Genomic DNA, 25431 nt, shown 5'->3' with positions numbered 1-25431 from the left:
AATTACTTTACGTCCAATTAAACATATGTGGCTATTATACAAAATTCTTAAAAAAAAAATTCTATAGTATATAAGGGATTAAAAGAAAAAACAATTATATAAAAAGCAATAAAACAATTGTATTAAAATAAATTTTATATAAATATAAAGTAAATAAGAACTAATTAGTACAAATGGTTATTTATATATAACCACTATAACTTAATTATTTAAGTAATTATTTACAAATATATACTATTAATATTTTTTCTATTTAATTTTCTTATTATTCTCTTTTTCTTACGTACATTTATCAAATTAAGCATTAAAATAAGGAATAATATATGCATATTATTATAGAATAACCTAAGGTGTATCTAATTCTCTTTGATTGTTATGCAATTTCATTTAACTGTACTTGTCTGAAAAAGAATTATAAAATAATTCCTAAGCTTTTTACATTTTTAATACAAAAATAATTCTTATTAATATGGTTATACAGTTATTTTCGTTTAATTATCAAATATAATTAATAACAAAAATTAAATTATATCCTTTTAATCTTTTTGTTAGTATTTATCTATGAACAATTAGAGGAAAATAAGTATGAATATTCAATATTTGCTGTAATATTTTATGTAGTATATAATTCTATTTACAAGGAATTAAAATATTATTATTTTTTATTATAAATTGCAATTAATTTTAGTTTTTTCAATCTTTTGATATAATTAATTTTTCTATAAGTATATCCTAATAATTTTTCATATTTTGAATAAGTAGCTAAACATGTTTTCACTAAGTGTTATAAAGAAATATACATATTATTATCTAAAATTTAGTTCAAATGAAATAATTAAAATAAAGTAGATTTCGTAGACACTTAATTGATATATATAGATAATAAAATGTACAACGTTAACACTAAAGAATGTTAAAATAAATACATTAATTAAAATTCAGATAATTGACATATATATGATATTATATGTCATAAATTCATTTTAAAGTTATATACGTCCCATAACTATGATAGCAATTTAGTATAATTCCTATATTATTAATAGTCAACTCTATATATAACGCCGTAAACACAAAAAACTTTTTAAAAAATAATTATAATACTATAATATTTATATCGAAAATAAATAGCAAAAGTAAAATAATAAAAAGTCTACATATTGCCAATACTATAGAAATTTTTTTTATAAATTATTTATTATCGAAAAATAACCGAATAAAAAAATTTACATTAGTACAGATGATAATATTTATATGTATGCATCTGTATTAGAAACAAATAGAAAAAGACTCATTAAATACATTAATAATAATTCTTCACAATATTTTTCATACAACTTATTTATATACATATATATAATTTTTTATTGATAACTACATTAATTTTTCCTTATAAAAAGCAGATAAAATTTATATACAAATATGTATATATTTGTTATTTAATATCACTTCACTGTAAGGATATATCCATTGTTGTGATATATTAATTTAAGGTAAAATAAGTTAAGAAGGATATAAATATTAATGTATTCAATTTTTTTACATTTCTCTAATATATTTTTATGGAATTGTTTATTATATTTTATATGTTAATATATATCAATTTTAATATTATGTTATTAATAAATATTAATATATATATTTGAATTATACTTTAAGATTATTACCTACAATAACCTAGAGTATGAATGTAAAGCTACTATGGAAAATTGTTTTACATGGGTAATGTTCACTGTTTTTTAATATATCTAAATTTATGCATATTTATTATATTTATTATAATAATTAGGTAACAAAACTAACACAAAAACTCATTCTTATATAATTCCTAATAAATCATTTGCATATAGAACGTTTATGGGTTAGGTTCTTCAATTGTAGAATATATTGCCACCCCGAAATTTAGAAGGATTAAAGAGCACATTAGAAAAAGAACAACTTATTTAAAGACAGAGAAAAACAAAGAACATTTTAGAAATGAATGCTTACAATTGGCTCAGTATTTAATTAATGAAAAGTCCGCACCACAATACGTTCAACAAGGTACATGGGAAGAAGGACTTAAGAAATGGCTTCAATCTAACTATAATGGTTTGACTAAATATGGAGGATGTCCTATGATTTTAGAGCAAAATGATAAAGATCTATTGAATTTATCATATCAAGCAGATGATTTTTGTGAACAAAAAAAAAAGTATATGAAAGATCTACGGCTTTTTTTGGAAACACCAAATATATATAAATGTAATGATACTTTTTGTGAAACTAAATGTAATGAATTTAAAGTATGGTTTGAAGTAAATAAGAAAAATTTTGAGAGTCAAAGTGACTTCATTAAAAATAATTACAAATGTTATTCAAGAAAAAAGGTATTTCCAACAAAAGCATGCAACGTACTTAATCCTAACACATTTAAAAATATTCCCAAATGTATAAAAATTAATCCAGATGTAAGGGAAGATACAGAACCTAAAATAGAAACTGAAATTACAAAAAAAGAAAATGATCCAGTAACACCTGAAATTCCATCTAATTCTGAAGAAAAAAAGTCAAAAGAAACTCTGTCTGCACTCAGAAATCAAAAGTCACCTGAACCCCAAGTTCAAGATAAAGCTCCATCAGCAGCTATAAAAGAAACTACAGTAAGTAGAACTGATCAGTATGAAGTTACATCCTCTACACAGTCTGGAATATCAGAACCTTCTACAGCTTCTAATTCTTCAAGAACAGAAATACAAAGCCAGACTACATTACAACCTCTAGCACATAAAATTCCAAGAGTACAACAAAGTACTCAAGCCATTTCTCCATCTCATCAAAGCTCATTTCCTTCCTCTAAATATGTAACTATTCCTGAAGCTAATAATAATCTAGGTATAATCAATTCTACTTATATTTTTATTATTTTTTTAACTGAATTAATTAATGTGTACATTGAAAAATTTTTGCAGGTCAAGACGAAAATTCACGTAACACATACATATCATCTATTTTAATAAGCATTCTATTTATTATTATACTCTCCCTTTTTATTAAAGTAAGATAGAACTTAACTATTAAAAATGTAATAAACATTTGATAATTGTAGCAATTTATATTATAAATATATTTTATTTATACTACAGTATTCTTTAATAGGGAGATTTAAAAAAAAAAAAAAGATAAAAAGTAGACAAGTGCATTTTCTGAGAATACAACTACCTTCACCTTCTGAAAAAAAAAGTGAGTTTTTATTACATGATTACATACAAGACCCAACATATTATGATAAAGGAATAGTAAAAAATATAAAAATATATGAACACAATTTGAACAAAAATATAAGTGCTTCAAAGCGAAAGAACAGGAACAAAACTATTATAGAAGTACATATGGAAGTACTTCAAAATTTTAAAAATGAAGAATGGGAATCTAATAAAATAGAATTCTTGGAAATATGCCTAAAAGAACTCTTAGATAAAAATTATGGAACAAGTACTAATTTAGCAAATGATAAAATAGTGGAAAATACTAAAAATACTAGTGATTTTGAAAACAAACAAATTCTATGGAATAAATGGATAGAAAGATATGGAAATGTTACTGAAAAATTGAAAAAACTAGAATGGTTTAATAATTTGAAAGATGAATGGAAAACAGAACAAGCTCACTTAAAAACAAGTGAAGATTTAAAAACAATATTGTCAAATGAAAATCATAAAATTCCTTTTATGAATTATCAAAAAGATATGTGGAGACAGTGGGTATCAAAAAAGGGTAAAATTATAGAACAACATTTGGAACATGAGTTGTTTAACGGGTTTGAAGAAGAATTCCAGAATATAAGAGATGAATATAAAAATGAATCCCTATTAAGTATGGAAGAACTGGAGAACAATCAACGTCATAAAAAATTAAAGAAATATATAAATATAAAATTGCTAAAAAGGCTGTGTATACTCGTACTCATAATGGTATTAGAAGAATGCAAAAAAGAAGAGTATATAGGAAATAGGGAATCACGTATGGACAGCTTTATAAATGAATTGATTACAATAGAAAATTCAGACGGAATATCAGATATTACAGATAACATATATAGAGATAAAGGAAATGTTTTAGAGGATAGAGAAAATCTGGAAATTCATGGTTATAAAAATAAAGATTGTTTTATACAGGAGCTAGAAGATTGGTTAAGAGAGGATGATGCAAATTTAAATTCCACAGATGATAAAAATATAGCAGAAAATATTATTAAATAATAGAATAATAGTTCCTATAAATTCATAAAAGTACATTCAATATAAACTCTAACAATATTCAAGTTATTTCAGATGAAGGTAAAGCACATATCTTAATGTTTCTGATACCAGAAAGAAAAAAATCAGAAAGAAGAGCGTAATGATTAGTTTAAACGAAAAATACATTCATGAAATATAAAGATTGAAATGAAGATACTGAAAAATTATTCCGCTTATATAATTTTTTTTATTTCTTAAAGATTATACATATTAACGTTATATTAACACATTTTTCAATAAAAATAAGAATGTTTTAAATAATATATATATAAAAAAAAAATTATTTAATATGTATTAAATAATAAAATATTAATTTATGAAATTTTAAAAATTATTTTTTTGTCTTATTTCTTAATATATAATTTATTTCAATGAAATCATAAGACAAATTGAATTTATAACATAAATTTTTAAGATGTATATTTTCTTTTTTATATATATGTTACGTTATTACATTATCTAAATTGGTAACCTCATTTCCCCAATTAAAATATTCAATCGCCCATTAGTGCTCAATATAAGAATTCATTTAAATATATTCATACTTTATTATAAGTTAATTTATTTTTTTTTTTTAAATAATTAATGTCTTTATAATTATTTTATCTAATTTAATTTTAAAATATTATAAAAATATAATATTATTTTTTTCATTAAAATGAAATATATTTTTGTTTCTTTAATAATAATATCGTTATTAATGTATTACTGGAAAAAAAGAGTAAAATTATATATTTTAGTAATTTACTTTGACTTTATATTAATATAAAGGGAAACACATTATTATGAATGGAAGCCTATAATATATATATATATATATATATTTTAAAAAGATTATTGAATCTGTTTCTAACCTAATATGTAACTAACAATTATAACTTAATATTTCTTGGATTAATAAGAAATATTGTAATAATATACTAATATTGAATAATTGTATGATCCAGTGTTGCACTACACTTGGTTATTAATAGTTTATTATATTCCTCATATTAAATTATTTATATTAAAAAAAATATACATATATATATATCTTCTGTGAGAACCCTTATATTAAATATGTAGTCAATGCTGCTATCTAAAATGGAATGTGAAAATATATTTGAGTACTTATAAAATATGATCATTTTTGTTTAATTAATACTAAAAGGCAATTATAAACAATTCTATAGCTTTAATTTGAATAATTAGATGTTCATAAATATATATATATATGCAATAACTTTATTATTTTTATAGGTCTATAAAAGGATTATATGATATTTATGCATATATAAAATTTTAATATTCAGATATAATATATTATTAAAGATATCATAATCATAATGAATTAACAAGTATATAATCTTAATATTTATATTTCTTATTTTGTTATTATAGTTCTCATAAAAATTCTAACTAAATTTTCTTGAGCATTTTTATTAATTTTATAAAGGTTCACTATATATTGTATTAATAATAAAAAATTAACCATGATATTATTATTCATACAAGTTGAATAATATTAATTTCGCAATATAACATAATAATGCATATTTTATATATAAAACTCATGCATAAATGAATTTCATTAAGATATTTTTTATCCACTTTTATGATTTATTCTATGGAACTCATGTTTACAGGTCATAAATAACAATACAAATTAAGATTTATAATAAATTATTACTAGAATAATATTGAAGTACTAATAAGTGCTACAAAGAACTATTAACATAAATGTATTTAAATTATTAACAATTTTATTAATAAAAAATTCCATGAACATTTTTTTTATATTCAAATCAATTTTGTTGTTCTTAAAATATAAATATACATTATTCATAAATAAATATAATGTTTATTTATAATTTAGTTAAAATTCATAAATTTTTAAACAGAAATATTATAATTATATTTATTATTCAATTTTACATACATATGATATTTCCATTAAATATTTATAAATATTTCTGCATATTTTATCCTGCAAATATTCTTATAATAAAAGTGAGGTTAATATCTATATAACATTTACTATATAGTAAATAAATATAAATGAACAATTTTAACCAATTAATTATCAATTTATTATATAGCAAAATAATTAATAAATAGCAAACTTATTTATACATATTCAAGAAACATTTTTAAATTATAATATATAAATGATATGAGAAAAAAATTTAGTAAGATTTTAATATTTTATTTTAAAATAAATTATATAATTTTAACAAATAATTTCTCAATTATTCATAATGGTTATTCTCTTTTTTTATATTACAATCTTCATTCCGCTGCTTTATTGTATTTCGGTGATCATGTATTTTTATCTTGCTATATGTATTTTATTATTATATAATGTTATATATATATTAATTGCATGTTAAATTATAACTAAAATGTCAATAATATATATATATATTAATCTTGTAACATTTTTAATGTTTATATATTTTTTTAACTATTTGTTTTTATTTATTAAAATATCTATTTTAAAAGTAATAATATTAGAAAAAAACTTCTGCTTTCTTAAATTTTTATATCTAATGTTATTTCTTAAACTGTTGTACTATTAATAATAAAGGCATTTAATCTTATCATTATAGAAGAAAATAATATTTTATATCATTAAGATAAAAAACATTTTAATTTATATTATATGCTACAACAATAAATGTAACCTCAAATAATATATATATTATAGTTAATAGGTTTTTAAGGATTTTTTTTTTTTAAATATATAAGTCCTTAATATTGTATACACTGCACATTATATATATTCTATTAAATAATTATTATAATGTATATATTTTGTTCTTTTAATAATTATGCTTATAGCAAATTGTTTAAATAAAAAATTTATAAGATTTTAGTTAACTTCAAAATATTTTTCTTTATTTTGAGAGTAAAAAAGTAATTTAAAATATTATATATTTAAAGGATAAATTATGCATAATACTTCCATGTACTTTTATTATATTCTATCCATTTTCATAAAAAGATTGTAAGAACAGCTTACTAATATGCATATGAAATATATAATTATAAATAAATATTTTGAAATAAACTATTTTTACATCAATTATAATTCCATTTATTATATATTTTTTAATGTTATTTGAAATCCTATTATTTTTGTATTAATTTAATAATAATATTTTTACTCAGCAAATTTACTAAAATATTTATATTTAATGCTTTTTTACTAACGTTACTATTGAATATATATCAAAATTATAATTGAATATATAAACGTAAGAGTTTTAAAATTTTAAAGTTATAAAAATAATAAAACAAAACTATAAGTTATCTTCCGCTGTATATTAATGAAAAACTTATATAAACAAAAAGTCTACTATTACAAAAGTTTTAGCAACTATAAGTATTTGTGATATGATGGAAAAAACAAATAAATTCTTCTTTTTCATTCAATTTTACTCATTTTACATTTTAATATGTATATACCAGAATACTTATGATCTAAAATAATAATTATGTTTAACTATTTCTATACATGTTTTTGTAAACATAGATGTTAATTTTATATATTAATATTTTTTTCATACCTTAATCCGAATATTTTAAATATTGAATGTTCACTCTAATTTTTAGACCAATATATCTGATATATCATATAATGTTAAAATTAATCTAAGTAACTCATTCTATTTAAGAATAGTAAGATTATTAAATGGAGAAACAGATGTACATATTAAAAAAGAAGGCTTATCTTTAAAAAAAAATGTTTCAAGCAAAATTTAAAGAATAATCGGATACATTTAAAAACAATAATAACCATGAAAAAAAGCCTAGAAAGCTAAAAATAAAATCATTAAAAAAGGAAAAAAGTATATTATCAACCGTTTTTAAACCAATAAAGAAATTAGATTTATTATTTGAAAAAGAGGTAGTTAAACTATTTGATACTGAATATAAACGATCCACTAATTCTAGATTGACATTTGAAGCACAATTTACAAGGTTTCTTTTGGTAATTAATCCAATTATATTATTCAGTATTATCGGAACTGCATAAGTAGTAATTGTGCATAAGGCTGATTCTACATCCACTACCATACCACTAGAAGGTGTTGGAATTCTAATAGTTAATTCACTATTTATTTTAGCAGTACTTATTTCATATAAATTACGGAAAAATATGTACAAATGTAATAAAAACAGGTTAAATTATGAAAGAGCATTACTCAACGCTCATTAGGATAATGAAATAGAATAATTCTTAGATATATTTATATCGAATGCAGATATTTTAGCATACGTTCAATATTAAATGTAATATATATATATATATATATATATATAAACCATATATATTTATGTAATATAATAATTATATTTCTTTCAACATTTAAATAAACAATTCTTTAAAAATTATACATATTTTCCCTATTTCATAAATAGAGAGTTAAATTTCTTAGTGTTTTTTTATATAATTTATTTTATACAGGCTCTATGAAAAAAAAATGAAACTTATAATATCTTAGTTTGTTCTTATTTTGTTACATTTTATTTATATATATAGGAATATCAATAAAATATATTTGCACTTTAATTATTTGCCTAATGATATAATTTAACTAGTTGGTATATGTAATTTGAAATTTATTGTATTTTTGTTTATTATTTCACTTGTAATTTAATAAATTCCTTAAATTTTTAAAGGAATAACAAAATTCATATTTATTATTGTACTATTTATGCTAATATATTTAGTGAACATGTACATATGTGTGTTATATATTAACAAAAATCATTCTATTCAGAAAAACAGCACCGTAGAATATGATGTGTTTTAATTATATATGAAAATGATTATCATAATAATTATTATTTAGCAGAAAAATGGTTTATATGCAAATTTAAATTTATTCAAATTATATTTTTTGATCATAAGACAAATTAATATATCAGGGAATTACTTCTATAATAATTTAAACAGAAATTTTATTTCATGTTCATTTAATAAGTACACATATTTGTATGAATTCACTATTTTATTTAATTTATTTTGTTATTATTCGTTCTTTAAATTCCTATTTTTCTTCATATTCCAGAATTTTTTTTAACATTTTTGCAAAATATAGATAATTGATTCCCATGTATATATTTTACGTACCATATATATCTTTCTATTGATTTATATATATATACTATACAAGAACATTTAGATATCTTGAAATAATAATATATAACAAAAATACGAAAAAGATAAATCCTGATTTTAATATTATTTATTAATACATAATAATTTTCTTATTACATATCAAAATATTTACGTATATATGTGTGATTTCATAAAGATTACATACTGATGCTATATTTTTTCAAGGTGTTTTGTTACTAAGAATACAAAAAATTTCTATTACCTTCATAATATATATAGTTTTGTGAACAAATATTTTGGCAAAAACCATTACTATCTATTCTTTTCGATTACATGACATACTTTGGAATATCTATGTAAAGACAAGTAAGTTTCATATTACATATACTAGAGAATATTAAAGCTTTATATAATAGATATATAAAACAAAGAAACAAGCGTAATAATTTCAAAAGTGTTATAGCAAGTAATATTTATAAATTGCATAAATCTATTTTATTATAAATACTTTAATTATATTTCGATCTTTTTTTTTATATCTATATAGCGCACTATATCCAATATACTATTTTCAAATATATTTCCTCTCTTTTTTGAGAGATTTTGATGTAGAACTTTTTTTCTTAGTAATAAATTTATTCTATTTCCAGAGTTTAATGGATGTTTTAAGTCTATAAATTTTTGTTTAAGTTATTCCTTATATCTTTTAATTTAACTAATCCTTCTATTTTCTTTAAATTAATATTTTTTCTCAGGTTTTCTAACATAAGTTTGTTCTTTTCTTTTCTTTATTTTCATCTTCATCACTTGATAATGTCTTTTTTTTCTTAATTACATTTTTTGATTCAGATTCTATTATGTATTATTCTAATAACACACCAATTCTGTAATGAAAAGAAGAATCTCTATTGTTCTTTTGGTTTATAGTTTTACTAATTGGAAACTAAATGTAATATTTAAAAATATATTTTATTAATTCATTATGTGTTCTATTTCGTAATAAGAAAATTTTGTTTAAAAAAATGTAACAAACAACAAAAAAAAAAAATATATATATAAAGATAGTACAAAAAATGTATATATTGTAATTAAATCATAGAATTTTACAAGTGAGAATTTCATAAAAAAAAGAAAATTAATAAATTTTCATAATGAGAAAGGATTTATTATTATTTTCCACCCCATATTTCTATAACAATCATAAATTTATTACGGAATAAAGTATTCAGCGTATTGTGCATATTTATATTTAATTAAAAGTCATTATTTACTTTCTTATTATATTATACCCATAGTTTTTAATTTATCGAGATTATTTATTAAACTATATATGTATATATACATATATGTACATACTGTATATTGGATGATATCATAAAGAATGAGTAAAATATAATAATAATGTAGTAGCATTTCCTTATTGTTTTACTTAATACAAACATAACATATATTTAACATATTATATAAAAATTAGTTACATAGAGAAAGAATCAATTCAAAATTATACTAAAAAGTCTATTATTCTATAGAAAATAATTTCAGCAATAAAAAAATTACCATCATTTATATATAAAAAATATATAATATAGACACAAAAATATTTTATTAAATTTAAAAGAATGGATTTTATAATGTTTATGTTCATATCTTTTTTCTTTTCTTTTTTTTCCCCCTGCAACTAACAATGTTTTCTTGAATTACCGAAATATCATTAATTCTACTGATGCATGTTTTTATTTTATAAAAATTTTATGATTTTTTTGCAGAAAAAAATGATTAATGCATCAAAATAATACAGCAAACTTTTTTACATATTTGTACTATAATAATTAGGTGGACTACTTACATTTTTATGAAATATATAAATAATAAATTACATTTAATTGTTTAACAAAAATCAAAATTTTCTATTTTTTACATTTTAAATATGATATAACCAAAACTAAAGTTCCTTTTTTATATGCCGATATTAGATATCTAGTATATATCTGTCCAATTTAGTATTTACCTCTTTATCTTATTTTTATTTTGTGTACTAATAAATAAAAAAGAACATATATATTCATAAAACTCTTTAATTCTTTTTTTCTTAAATAGAAATAATTACTATATAATTAACAAATGCATAGAACTAATAAATTAAAATACTAAGTGAATAATTAAAAAATTAACCGTAAACTGTATTATTTTATTTTTAATGTTATTGACTTCTATTCAAAGATGATTTTTTTTCCGATAAATTTGTTCTTCATAAATTAACAAATGATGATGTATTTTTATCAATATCTAATATTGGATTTTTATACCTTTTATTAATATTTTAATTATAAATTTACATATAAGGTAAACATATAAAGCAAAAGTAGCAACTATTTTGTTTTTCTTTTTTTCATTTGCATAATTTCAGTATCACATTACATTACAATAACAGAATTCCCTAAATTTTTTTTCTGCTTTTTTATAGTGGATCATTCTTAATAATTAACTTTGCAAAAATTTATTTTAAATATAAATATTTATACGCTTTATAAATATAATTTTTTGTGAGTTATTTTAAAGACAGATGTAAAAAGAAAAAAAAATTATAATAAATAAATAAAATAATTCATATAAACCAATGAATAAATCTTTTTAATTTTTTATTTTTTTTCTGCTAATTTTTATCTTATGAAAAAAAAAGACATTTTTTGAAAACTACATTGAAACATGTTTAAAAAATATTTAAATTTAATTTATCAATTTCTTTTACTAATGCTTTCTCAATGGAAAAAATTAACATAAAATTTTTTAACAAATAATAATAATCTTATTATATAAAAAAAAAAAAAAAATTTAATTATTTTTAAAATAAAATGTTTAATTTGATTGTTCTTTTTATTATTATATCATATTTTGTTTGTATTTTTGAAACACTTACAAAAAGACAAATAATTACAGTTAAAATTTTATGGTTTTAATATTCTTTTTGTCGCTACGTTACTGGTATTTCTGACTTTACATATAAACATACATATTCTGCTTAGAATTAAGAGAACACGAAGCTAAATTATTATACAAAATAAAAATTTCATATATTATTTATAAATTAACAATAAAAATAAATATATGTTAAATGATTACATTTTGTCATCTTAGTTTTTATTAATTACTCATGATCAAATCTATTAATATCTAATAATATATATAATGTAAATTGAATATATAATAATTTTGTTATTCATATATATATTTTTTCTTCTTTTTGATTAATAATTTTTACCAAATTCATATCAAAAATAATTACAACAGGATAGTTAGTAGAAAATTTATAAAAAAATTTCCATAATATTTTTTAACAACGGAACTATCCTTAATTGTTCTTAAAATATTTTTCGAAGGTATTCTAATGTATATTTTATTACTAGAATTTTACCTAATTTCATATCCTCCTTAAGGAAATAATTGATCAATAAATGATACGTATATATATATATATATATATATATATATATATATTTTAAAAATAAAATTTTTGTATGTTGTGTTATTATATTAATACAATATTACCCTTAAAATACTTATTAAATCGTTTTATATTTTTTTCATTTGAATAATATAAATTAATAATATTTTTAATTATAGCCTTTATCAAAATATATTTTTTTTAATTGTAACTTTTTTCTTGTACTTCAGTACGCACTACAGTTATATTTTTTTTTAATAAAAAAATATAAAGACTTGTTATATCGACAAAATAGTAAATAATTAAAACAAGTTATAGATTAATCATTTACTCATACTTTTCAAAAAAAACAAATATACCTTGTAAATTATATATAAGTTTTTACAACTTCAAAAAAATACATTATAAAACAGAATGCGAAATTGCTTATCTTTTTCATTAAAGCTTTAATTTTTTCCTGTCTAATATGGATATTCAAATACGCTGATCTCGTATCATAGTAATTATACTACGATTTCTTTTCTTTTTTTTTTATTTTATGTTTCTCTATGGGAATAATATTTTATTCATATAATATATAAATATATATTTTTGGAATATTTCATATGAATCTTCAACATTACTCAGCCAACTGGGATAAATCATGGAACAAGGATTTGAACCGAAATGACATATTAACTGTTAAATTTGGAAGATTGTTAACTAGTGAAACAAGAGCATCGGATGGAGATAAATATAAATTTTTAAAAGAAAGAATAAATAATTTAAAATACGAAAGTACTGAAGCAATTGAAAAAAAAACAGCATGCATTAAAAAATAATAACCTTTTTCAAGAACAAGATAACGAATCAGTATAGGATGATTCTTATCACAATAAACTGAATTATTTAATGCAACCTAAAAAACCTCAAAAACATAAAGATTTTAATTTTAAGAATAATTTTAAAATAAAAACTCCAAAATAAGAACTTTCTGATAATATTCAGAACAATAAATACATATCCAAATCTTTAAAAAATTGCACTCAAAATATAGATCATCTGTACACCATATGAGCTCCTGGAATAAATGTAATTTTTTTAATTATGAAAACAAAAAGAATTATACTGCACATGATAAGCAAAAAAGTCAAAAAAAATACACAATTTCATACTGCCTTACTGGGTTAGCATTACCTTCAGTTTATGATTTAACTGCAAGCTTAATTGTACTCATAATTCCAGTCCTAAATCCAGTCTCTACAAGCTGGACTCTTGAGGCTCTTCGCTCTTCATTCCCTATGCATTTCGCGAACGTTTAACATGATCCTATACTTTTATTTCCTCATAATTATATCTGTTATTATTTTATATTAATATGCACTATTTATTGATATTCCTAGTAAAATTTTTTTGTTATTTTGTTCTGCTGCTTTGGATAATACAATTCTTTTAAATTAATATACATAAAATTATCTGATAAATTAATCTAAGTTTAATAAAAAGTGAGAAAGAAGTATTTACTATAAAATATTAATTTTATAAATTTATTATAATAATACGAATGTTAATAAAATTTTATATGTTCAGATGTAAAAAAATATATTCCACCAATACAATTATATAATATATTAATTTTATTTTTTTTTCATTACTTTTTAAAAAATTGTTTGTGCATAATTTTATATTTCTTGTAATATAAGTAAATTATTTGTAATTTAGTTTTTAGTTTAAATTATTCAGGTTTCAAAATTTAAGTAAAAATATACTTTCTAGTCATATATATATATCAGTATTATATAATACGTTCACTTTTCCCAAATAAATACAAAAAAAAGACATATTTACTTTTAATAAAAACCTAATTATATAGTTTCCTCAATTTATATACAAATAATAATTTTAAACCAGAACAAGATAACAAATAGGACACAATATTTTTTCATTTAAAATATAATTTATTACAGTATATCCATGAAATTATATTAATTTTTTTATTATATACTAATTCTAATTCTACTATATATATTCTATATATGTATCTATTTTAATGAACAAATATATATATTAAGCAATAATATTTAATTATTTTCAAGCAGTAATTTATAATAAAAAATTAAAATCTTTAAAACTTTCAAACTCACAAAAAAGTTAAGAACATAATTTCTTACTTTTCGTAAAAACATGATATGATATACACACGTGCATCTATAAAATTACTTCAATTGTAGCTATGTTTACAAAGAACATATATCTAAAGATATTATAGTTGTTACTTCATATTAATAACTTCCTGACATGATAATACATACTAATTATTTATTTTCCATCCAACAACTTATATTTTTTATATTTTTCATTATTTATTAAGATCTTAGGAATAGTTATTATAATTATTATAGCTAATATTATTATAAGTACTCCATAAAATATTGAACAAATAAAGTGTTGTACTACAGTGGGATTACCTATGATCTCACTTAATATCCCTAGAAGCTGCGTCTGTAGAGGCTTAAGCAGCTCCAAACCTTGTAATATAGGGAATCCTATTCCAAACAAAAAAAAAAGAAAAAAAACAGCAACTGCAAATCCGTAACTTCTAAATTTTATTTTTTTTAAATTTTTATCACTAATTCTTTTATTCTGTTCTTGGAAGAGCTCATAATGTTTTTTTCTAATCCATTTTTTTTCAAAATGGAAATATTTTCTATCAGACATTCCATCATTATAATCCGTAAGTTTTGTATAGAATCTCTTCTTACTTAATGATTTATTGGGTTTTCCGTTTTTTCGTATTCCCCCTTTTTTATTATTAGATTTATCTTTATTTTTACACTCTTTATAATTTGGCATATCTTTTAATACTACAATATTTGAGCCCTTACCCTCTTTATATTCAGCTAGTAATCTATAAGTTCTTTTTTTTAAAACGCTACCAAGAGTGTAACTTTCATCCGAAGACTTGATAAACCCATTCTAGAAAAAAGAAAAATGTAAATATTTTTTATTTAATAGAATAAATAATTCCATTATAAAAAGTAGTATTTATAAAAAAAAAAAAAACACTAACAAAATATATACCGAACAATTTCCTTATATAATATTATCATACCATGTCATTTATAAAATGGCATAACCAAGTAAAAAGAATAAGCATAGAAATTTTAATTAAAAACAGAGATTTGATATTTTGTTCCTTGATATACATCTTTGATATTATTAATATATTTGGAAAAAAAAAAAAATTAATAATAATATAATATATTAATAATGGTGTACGTTAGTATATTTAAAAATAAAAATAAAAAATTAATAATTTCTTCGTAATTACTCAATGAAATGTATATAACTGTAATGAATTATGCAACATATATAAAAAAAAAAATATACATTTAAAAAGGTATTATAAAATGTTTACCTTAACAATATTTATAAAAAATAAACTTTCATTAAAATAAAATGATTTAAATTTATTAGTAATTATTCTAATACATTATTTTATTATTTCATTTAGTGTACTAATTAAATAATATATTTGTGAATCCTTTTCATGATAAATGAAGAGAAAAAATATTTCATTTCCTATTATTTGAAAATATTTAACTTTCGATATAATATAGAATGTATACAGTATATTTGTAATAATGTATTACTATAGAGGTTAAAACAATTTTTAATTTTAATTATTTTTTCATGTTAATAATTTTTATTTTATAAACATTATATTCTTGATAAATAATCATTTTTAGTAAAATACTAATTATCGTAACGATATAATAAAAGTAATAATAATCAAAAAAAACAACATTCTGTGTTATGTAAATTATAAAAAAATTGTTAGTTACACTTTGGATACATTCCCACTTTTGTAATCAATAACACAATTAAAAAATCTTTTTTATAGGTTACCATCTTTTGTACGAAATAAATATGCATTTTAAAATCACTTATATATTTAATTTTTTTATTTTTCTATCATATTTTTTCAAAAATATGATATTAATTTAAGTTTAATTTATACCGTTATTTAAAAAAAAAAAAAATTATATTCAGGTATTTAGTTATTTTATATATTTTTAATTAATTATATGTAATTAAAAGAAATATTATTGAAGTAAAAAAAAAAAAAAAAATAGAGAGAAAGGGAATGGAAAATAATATGTTTAAAAAATATTTTATTCTTTTTCATTATATAAAAATATATTAAATGGTAATAAATTTATTAATAATATACAGGATATAACATTCATATAACCAATTAAAACAAATAACAATATAATCTACTAGTATATGTGATACATTACTTTTTCTATTAAAGATTTTAAGAAGAAATTATTATTTTTTATTTATTTTTATAAAGATGCTAGGTGTGAGGAACATATTTTACTGCTACTCTATAATAAACCTACATAAATATATAAATAAATAATATTCTATTAAAAATACTTTTAACAACGATAATATATTGTGCTAAAATTTTTCTAAACCTTATACGTTATTGAAAAGAGAACATTAATTGTAAAAATATGATGAGCACCAAAAATTATTGTAAACATCTGAAATATAACTTTACACTACTGTTCTGAAGAAGTACTATATTCTAAGCGTATATTTAGAAAATTAAAAAAGAGTAAAAATAGATAAATTTATATCCCTATTTTAGAACTAAAAAAAATTAACATTATTATATTTTTATTATTTTATTGTATATATATGTATATATATCATATTTATGAACACACTTATTTCATTACTTGTTTGTTTTCTCACACTTTTCAGTTTTCGTTCTTTTATTACAGATAATGTTACTATATAATATATACAATAAACAATTTTTAATATATACAAAAACATAAATATATACCATAAAATCACTATAAAACGTAAGTGCAGTATATTATAAAATTATGTTAAATTTAGATATAATTGGACTTTTGCATTTTTGGTATCACCTATTATTTATAAATATTTTTTTTTGTCCTTTTTAAACAGTATTTTTTATTTATCTAAATTATTTATATTTTATTTTTAATTTAAATTTCATTAGAAAATATATTAATTTTCTTGGGAAATATTAAAATATCTCCTTATTATGTGTATATAAAATAGCTTATATGTGTAATCATATATGTATATATATATATTTTAATTTAATAAAATTTACGTGCTTTTCATATTATGCCTTTTATATATATAATACATTAAAATAAAAATAGTTATGTAATAAATAATATTAAATTTCATATTATCATAATAATATTTATAAAAGTTATATAGTAAAATATTTACGAATTATGAACTATTCACTTCAATATTCAATTTATATAGAATTTAATATATCATTTATAAGGTTACAGATATAATTATGTTATCTATATTTATATTTTTTTTTTTAAAATAAGGAAAAACTTCATAACCACCCCCTTTTTTTTTTTAATATATATGTTATACTGTTTCCGAAAAGTTCATAATATTCAATAAATACATAGACTTTTTGTGAATTTTGAAAAATTCAAACCTGCGATATAATAATATATATATATTGTACAAGAGATAAATAATTTTTGCTTGAAATTGCAAATTTTCAAATATTAATATGGAACTTGTAAAAATTATAAAACTAACAGCAATAGGTTACTACTTATAAAATTTATTTACTGAGGTGTATGAAGCTTCTATGTTTTAATGAATTGCTCTTCTTATAAAGCATTCAGTCTAGCGGTCAAACACACGAGAATAAACATATTACAATAATATGTAGTACGAATTTGTCTAAAATTTCCAATAATTTCATTAACATTTACTCTATTATTTTTCATATTTTTTTTTTTTGTTGAACTACATATTATTCCTACGAAAAATAATAATTCTATTCTGCAATCCACATAATCTATTACAAGAAATTATTGTTGTATTGATATCTTACAAATAACTATATTTTTTAATATTATTTAACTTCATTTAAAAAATGATACTGCTATCAATAAAAAAATAAAATAAAATATTGAAATATCTAGATGAACAAAATGATTAAAGAAATAATCATTGTTCTGAAAATTATTATACATATGTAACTCACAGTACATACTATATAGAACACTATTGTGTAAATAACTCTAATTTATAAAAGTTCAATAATAATAACTTTTGTAGTTACAAAACAAATTCCTGAACAAGTACATTGAAAGGTGTTTTAAAAAAACACCAAAAAGAAAAAAGGCACTAATAACGTTTTTTAAAATCATTACCAGAAATATAATATTTTAAGAGAATTATTCTAACAAAACTATAAAAATTTCATATATAAAGATCTTTGTTAATAAGTTTTAGAAAGATACAAAATATTAATGTACCAATATTTTATGACAAAATATAAGTTATAAGATATAAATATTGAAAATAAGAAAAATTATAGATTTTAACTGAATAACCAATATCCATATTATTGTTTAAGATATACGTTTTTAGGATACACTCTGCTTCTTGTAGGAAACAATCCACATTATATATAAATGGAAAATTAATAGAAAGGATAAAATAATAATTTGTTAATCGTTACTTTATCTATAGATGTGATGATAAAGAGAATTATCATTATATTGCATAAATATTTGTAATAGTAAGAATATATTATCATTTAATGTATAAATAGACATACATAATAATATTTTATTCTTATAATAAAATAATAAGAAATATAATAAATTACAGAACTCTAATTTTAAAAGATCCTTGCTAAATCCATACAATTTTATGTTATATAAATTACACATAAAACAATAATATATAATACATTAAGATTAAAATGTATTAATTAAAACTGTACTATAATATCATATATTTTACATTAGGATAATGTAAATAAATAAAATTCATTAAATTATGGATAAAATTATATATAAAAACACGTGTTTTGTATAATATGATGCGACTATATATTTATATATATAACTAAAAGATTATAGTACAAATCAAAAGATATTTATCAGAAAATAATTCTTTTAATAATATTTTTCATTTATATTTTTTTTAATGCTGTATTCACTATTATAATATGTATATTATGAAAACTTTTTTTATGAAATAATATAAATTATAAATTTAAATAGTTAAAGGCTTTTAATAATATCATACATGTCAGCTAGGGTACTCGGCAATTATATATATTAAATAAGAAAAAATTATAATATATTGATTAAATTCACTTAATAAACTTAAATTGGATTAATCATATATATACATCCAGTTACTTCCTGCTCTACGTCATTAATATATATATATATATGTAATGGAATTCCAATAGCCTATTTGATATGAAAAATTTAATTTTTCAATATATCTTATTTAATATTAAATAATGCTTTATAAATATATAAATAAATAAAACGATCGTAGTAGTATAACAAAATATTCAATAATTCATATAAATATATATTAATTTAATTTTTCATTAATCTAAATTAATTATGACGCACAAAATGTATGATTATACGATATAATCAATAATATATTTAAAAAAATATATTTAAAAATATATTAAAAAAAAAATATTTTAATATACTTATAAAAGAGTAAAACAAACAAAAAAAATAGAAAAAAATTGTTGTATACTTTTGTAAACAACTATTAGGCCCTTCTTTGAGCATATTTTCTTACATTTTAATAAGCTATATTTTCTTTTATGTTTCTATATATCGCCACAATTTATATTTATTTTATGTATTATTTTTATCAGATTTATAATGTATTCAAATAAAATAATTTAAATATACCATTCTAAAAAACGATAAATTTTATTTATATATATTCCCATATATATCATTATAAATCAATATATTTAAAAAAAAATGGGAGAGACTATAAGGTATTAAAATAAAAAGAAAGAATAAATCAAACAATTTTCATAAATATAAGTTCAAAAAATAAAAAAAATTAAACCAATAATTCTTTAAATAAAGAATTGTTTAATCATAAATATAAAAGCTGAATTTTTTATCTTAAGTAATTATTTACAAAAATTCATATTAAAATATATATATTTTTTTTTTTCGTTTATTTTCCACACCATTATTTATCGTTATATTTTTATTTCAAATGAAACATTATAAAATGTAATAGTTTATTTATATTATGATAGAATAATCAATGAATTTCGTGTTATGTTTAAACTGTTCTGTAATTTTATTTACCAACTATTTTTTTTAAACGCATTATGATTTAACATATTATATTATTTATTTTACCTGCCAAATAAACATTTTTATATAGTGTTAAAAATATATTTTCATATATCTCTCAAATGAAGAATAAAAACTAAAACTAAAAAGCATTATTTTAATATGCATATTAAAATATATCTATGAATATTTACAAAAAAATAATCGTGAAATATCACTGTATGTTTATCAAATAATGTAAGTTATTATTCTATTTACACGGAATTATATTATTATTATTCATTAAAGGATTATAATTTGTTTTACCTTTTTTAATTATATGATTTAATTAATTGCGCTATAGCGTGTACTAATAATTTTTCATATTATGTATAAGTATCCAAAATAATTTTAATTATTTAATATAACTAATGCATTTTATAAATTAAATTTTGGTAATATTAAATAATTTATATCCAAAAGTGACAACAGGCATATCGAGAAGTATCTATGTATATAATGAAGTATATTTTTAAAACTACCTTATAGCATAACCTATATACCATAAATCATTTATTTTTAGGTGTCTCACATGTACATAATATGAAAAGTTATATGTATATTATAATAATGTATACTTTTCACAACTATAGAAACAATGTGATTTAATTTATATATTTTTAATTCTCAAATACAAATATAATGTAGAAATATAAAAAACTATTAACATAATAATTATAGCACCATAATATTTTATACAAAACGTAAGTATAAAATTAACACAATAAAAAGAAAACGATCAGTACGAATAATTGTTTGTACTATAAATAATATATTTTCGGAAATATAGAATAAAAAGTATAATTTATATTAATAAATGTAATAATATTTATATATACATATATCTGTGTTAATAAAAAATAAATTAAAACTTCATTACATATATTAATAACATTTTTATAGAGTAAATATTATGTTACATGATATTATACGTAATTTTATTTAGGTAGCTATTTAACGTTTTCTCAATACGTGAATTGTGAATTATTTTATAATAATATATACTTAACTGTGATTTAATATAATAATATTACTAGGACATATAAACAGTTATGATATATATAAGGTAAAAAAAAAAAATCCATAAAATAAATATTAATGTATTCAATTACATTATACTTCTCATATGAATTACTATGAATTGATCATTTAAAAATTTCTTTTAATTAATATATATAAGTTTTAAAAATACTAAATTGATAAAAGATATAAATTTGTATTTCTCTTTTATATTTTCATTTACAACAAACTATAGTATAATATAGAATCATTATGGACAATTGTATAACGTCGGTAATATTAACTGCTTTTTAATGTGATTAAATTTTTGCATATATTATTTATTTATGATAAAAAAAAAGTGATAGTACAATTAAGGTTTAAATTAATCCTTAAATAATTTTTAATAATTCTTTTAAATTTAGCATTCGACTTTCCACGGTTTGACGGCATGGAGTTATGTTACAAAACCCACATTTAAAGCTATTCAAGATTATATAAAAAATAAAACTTCTACCTTAAAAAATGAGAAAAATAAACAAACATTTAGGCAAGAATGCTTAGGATTGGCTGATTACCTAATTAATAAAAAGGTTGCACCAAGATATGAGAATCAATCAATGTGGGAACTAGCATTAAAGCATTGGTTGAAACGTTACTATAATAATCTGACTAGTCATCATGGAGGATGTCCTATGATTTTAGAGCAAAAAGATAAAGAAATTTTACAATTAAAATATCAAGAAGAAGATTTCTGTGATAAAAGAAGGACACATCTGAATCAAATAAAAGCGTTAAAAAAAAATCACCTAAGTAATTGTAATAATGAATATTTAAGGAAATGTATAGAATATAGGGAATGGCTTGATGATAGGAAGATTTATTTTGAGAACAAAAAAAATCTATTTAAAGATTGTCATAAAACAAAAAAAAAATCCATGTGTAACATAATGGATGAAGAAACTTTTAAAGAACCTCTTGAATGCTCACCCTCCTACATAGATACAAGCTGTAATTTTGTATCTGAGGAAAATGTTAGAGATACACAAATGGAAGCTTCAGGTAAAGATCAATATTCATCAACACCTCATACTGAAAACGAAGGCACACATGTTCCAGATATAATTGATAATGAGACTAAACAGCAGATTCATCATGATCCACAAACTCAACTTCAAGAATCATCGTCATTCGAGCCTTTAGATGAGCAACATGTAGCGAAAGAAATTCCAGGCACATCATCTCCACAAGAACAAACGTCAATATCTCATACAGGAACTAAAAATAAATATCAAGTAACACAAGTAGATTCTCCATTACCAAATGTAGTTCGTGAAAATGAAGAAGCCCCTCCTGATAATGCTCTGCCATTTCCTACGTTATCAATTCTTCCATCAGGATATCCTCTTATTGCTAAACTCTCTAAAATTCCAGGTACAACCCATTTTGCATAAAATACTTTTGATATAACTCCTAAAAGTAATACACATATTTAAAATGTTCTTATGGGTTCAGCAGAAAACATGAATAACACAAATATATCGTCAATTTTAATAAATTCACTAGTTATTATTTTATTATGCCTGTTTATTAAAGTAAAATAAAAATTAAAATTTTAAAATAATATAAAAATTTTATTACTGTAATAATTTATTATATAAGAAATTTTTTTTTTATAGTACGCTTTAATAGGAATGATTAAAAAAAAAAAAAAAATAAAACGAAGGCACGTGAAATTCTTGAGATTACTATTACCTTCATTTTCTAAAAACAAAAGTAAGTTTTTAACAGATGATCATTTAGAACACCCAATATATGATGAAAAAGAAATCGTAAAAAAAATTAAAATAAATGAATTTAAAAAAAATATAAACTTGCCAAATCGAAAAAAAGACAGATCCAAAACCATAATAGAAGTACATATGGAAGTACTCGAAGTATGCAGAAATGAAGAATGGGAAAACAACAAAGAAGAATTCTTAAAAATATGCATAGATGAGTTCACAAAAAAGGAATATAATGCCTATCCTAATTTAAAAATGATAATTTAATAACAGAAAATATTAAAAGTAGCAATGATATTACAAAACAAAATATTCTATGGAATAAATGGATAGAAAGGCATAGATATATTTCTGAAAAATTGAAAAACAGGATTGGTTTAATAATTTAAAAAATGAATGGAAAAAAGAACTAGCTTATATGCAAGAAATGGTAAAATTAAAAATAAAATCTTCTAATGAAAATCACAAAGTTCTATTTTTAGAAAGAAAAAGATATATGGAAACAATGGATATCAAAAAGGGTACTATTATAGAGCAATATTTGGAACATGAATGCTTCAATGAATCCTCAGAGGATTTTCACAATATATCAGATGAATATCTAAATGAAGATACTAAAAATTATGTATCATTAATGAATATAGAAGAATTCCAAATCAAGGAAAATTATGAAGAATTCTATAAATATGCAAAACGAAAATTAGTAAGAAAGCTATGTATTCTAGTTTTTATGACGATATTAGAAGAATGTAAAAAGGAGGTGAACTTTGAAAATAAGGAATCATATTTCGATAGTTCCTTAAATGAACTGAAAAAAAGATTAAGTTCAGATAAAATGCCAGAAATTACAGAAAATATAATTGAATATAACAGCAATGATTTAGGATATATACAAAATAAAGAAATCCATGCTCATATAGGAAATGATAGTTTCAGGAATGAGATAGAAAACTTGATAAGAGAAATAACGTATATAGAAATTCTGTAGTTAACTATGGGGCACTAGACAAATCTGATGAAAATAGAAGAAAAACAGATATTATAAATTTATAGGTATACATCCAAAATACATCTAGATGATATATAAGAAAAAAGTCTGTTAATGAAATATATTATTTAAATTTTGTAATGTCTCTAAAAAATAAAGAAAATGAATATAAAGTAATAAGTAATAAAAAGAAATAAAAAATCATTAAATATGAAGTTTGAAATTGAAGCACTTCAAATATATTACAATTATATATACGTTTTTTATTTCTGTAATATTATCCATTAAAACAATATATTAATACTTGTTTTCAATAAAAGTACTAAGATATTAATATACCTATACAAAAATGCAGTTAATATTAATTTTTCCGAAAATGTTAAACTTGGAAAAAATTATAATTTGGAATAAGGAAACAAAACAAATAAATAAATTGTAACACTATTCTTGAATTAATACAATATAATTACAAAAATTTCTGTAATTCTATTTTATCCTATTACTTCATAATATGTAGTTATTTTCCCATTTAGAAATATATTTATTTGTATCTTTTTTACATTCCCATAGTTCGACCGTTTTATGTTTTAATTTATATAAGAATTTTGTTCATAAAAAAAAAAAAAAAAAAAAAAA

At 19.6% G+C, this 25431-nt stretch overlaps 3 protein-coding genes and 2 pseudogenes across 5 annotated transcripts; 4 read left to right on the top strand and 1 right to left on the bottom strand.

Annotated features, from left to right (window-relative positions):
• Positions 1-1684: 1684 nt before the first annotated feature.
• On the top strand, positions 1685-4241 carry PmUG01_00033600 (STP1 protein; the record flags this gene model as incomplete). The annotated part of the gene is made up of 3 exons (XM_029008021.1): positions 1685-1711; positions 1851-2951; positions 3126-4241. The coding sequence occupies 3 exons, from the start codon at positions 1685-1687 to the stop codon at positions 4239-4241; spliced, it is 2244 nt and encodes a 747-aa protein (XP_028858908.1).
• A 3414-nt stretch (positions 4242-7655) lies between these two features.
• Positions 7656-8481, top strand: PmUG01_00033500 (annotated as a pseudogene). The gene is given in 3 exon segments: positions 7656-7742; positions 7875-8024; positions 8038-8481. Coding segments are annotated over 3 exon segments (681 nt in total).
• Positions 8482-13243: 4762 nt separating this feature from the next.
• On the top strand, positions 13244-14127 carry PmUG01_00033400 (annotated as a pseudogene). The gene is given in 5 exon segments: positions 13244-13270; positions 13285-13320; positions 13456-13641; positions 13655-13816; positions 13831-14127. Coding segments are annotated over 5 exon segments (708 nt in total).
• Positions 14128-15127: 1000 nt separating this feature from the next.
• On the bottom strand, positions 15128-16016 carry PmUG01_00033300 (fam-m protein; the record flags this gene model as incomplete). The annotated part of the gene is made up of 2 exons (XM_029007910.1): positions 15128-15784; positions 15921-16016. 2 exons carry the CDS (start codon positions 16014-16016, stop codon positions 15128-15130), a joined length of 753 nt encoding a protein of 250 aa, XP_028858907.1.
• Positions 16017-22296: 6280 nt separating this feature from the next.
• PmUG01_00033200 (STP1 protein) lies at positions 22297-24795 on the top strand (the record flags this gene model as incomplete). Its single annotated transcript, XM_029007799.1, has 4 exons — positions 22297-22317; positions 22449-23457; positions 23716-23939; positions 24178-24795. The coding sequence occupies 4 exons, from the start codon at positions 22297-22299 to the stop codon at positions 24793-24795; spliced, it is 1872 nt and encodes a 623-aa protein (XP_028858906.1).
• Between the last annotated feature and the right edge of the window lie 636 nt (positions 24796-25431).

Source organism: Plasmodium malariae (assembly GCF_900090045.1).
Source record: "Plasmodium malariae genome assembly, contig: PmUG01_00_15, whole genome shotgun sequence".
Lineage (NCBI taxonomy): Eukaryota > Apicomplexa > Aconoidasida > Haemosporida > Plasmodiidae > Plasmodium > Plasmodium malariae.
This window is presented reverse-complemented; position numbering and strand designations above follow the sequence as displayed.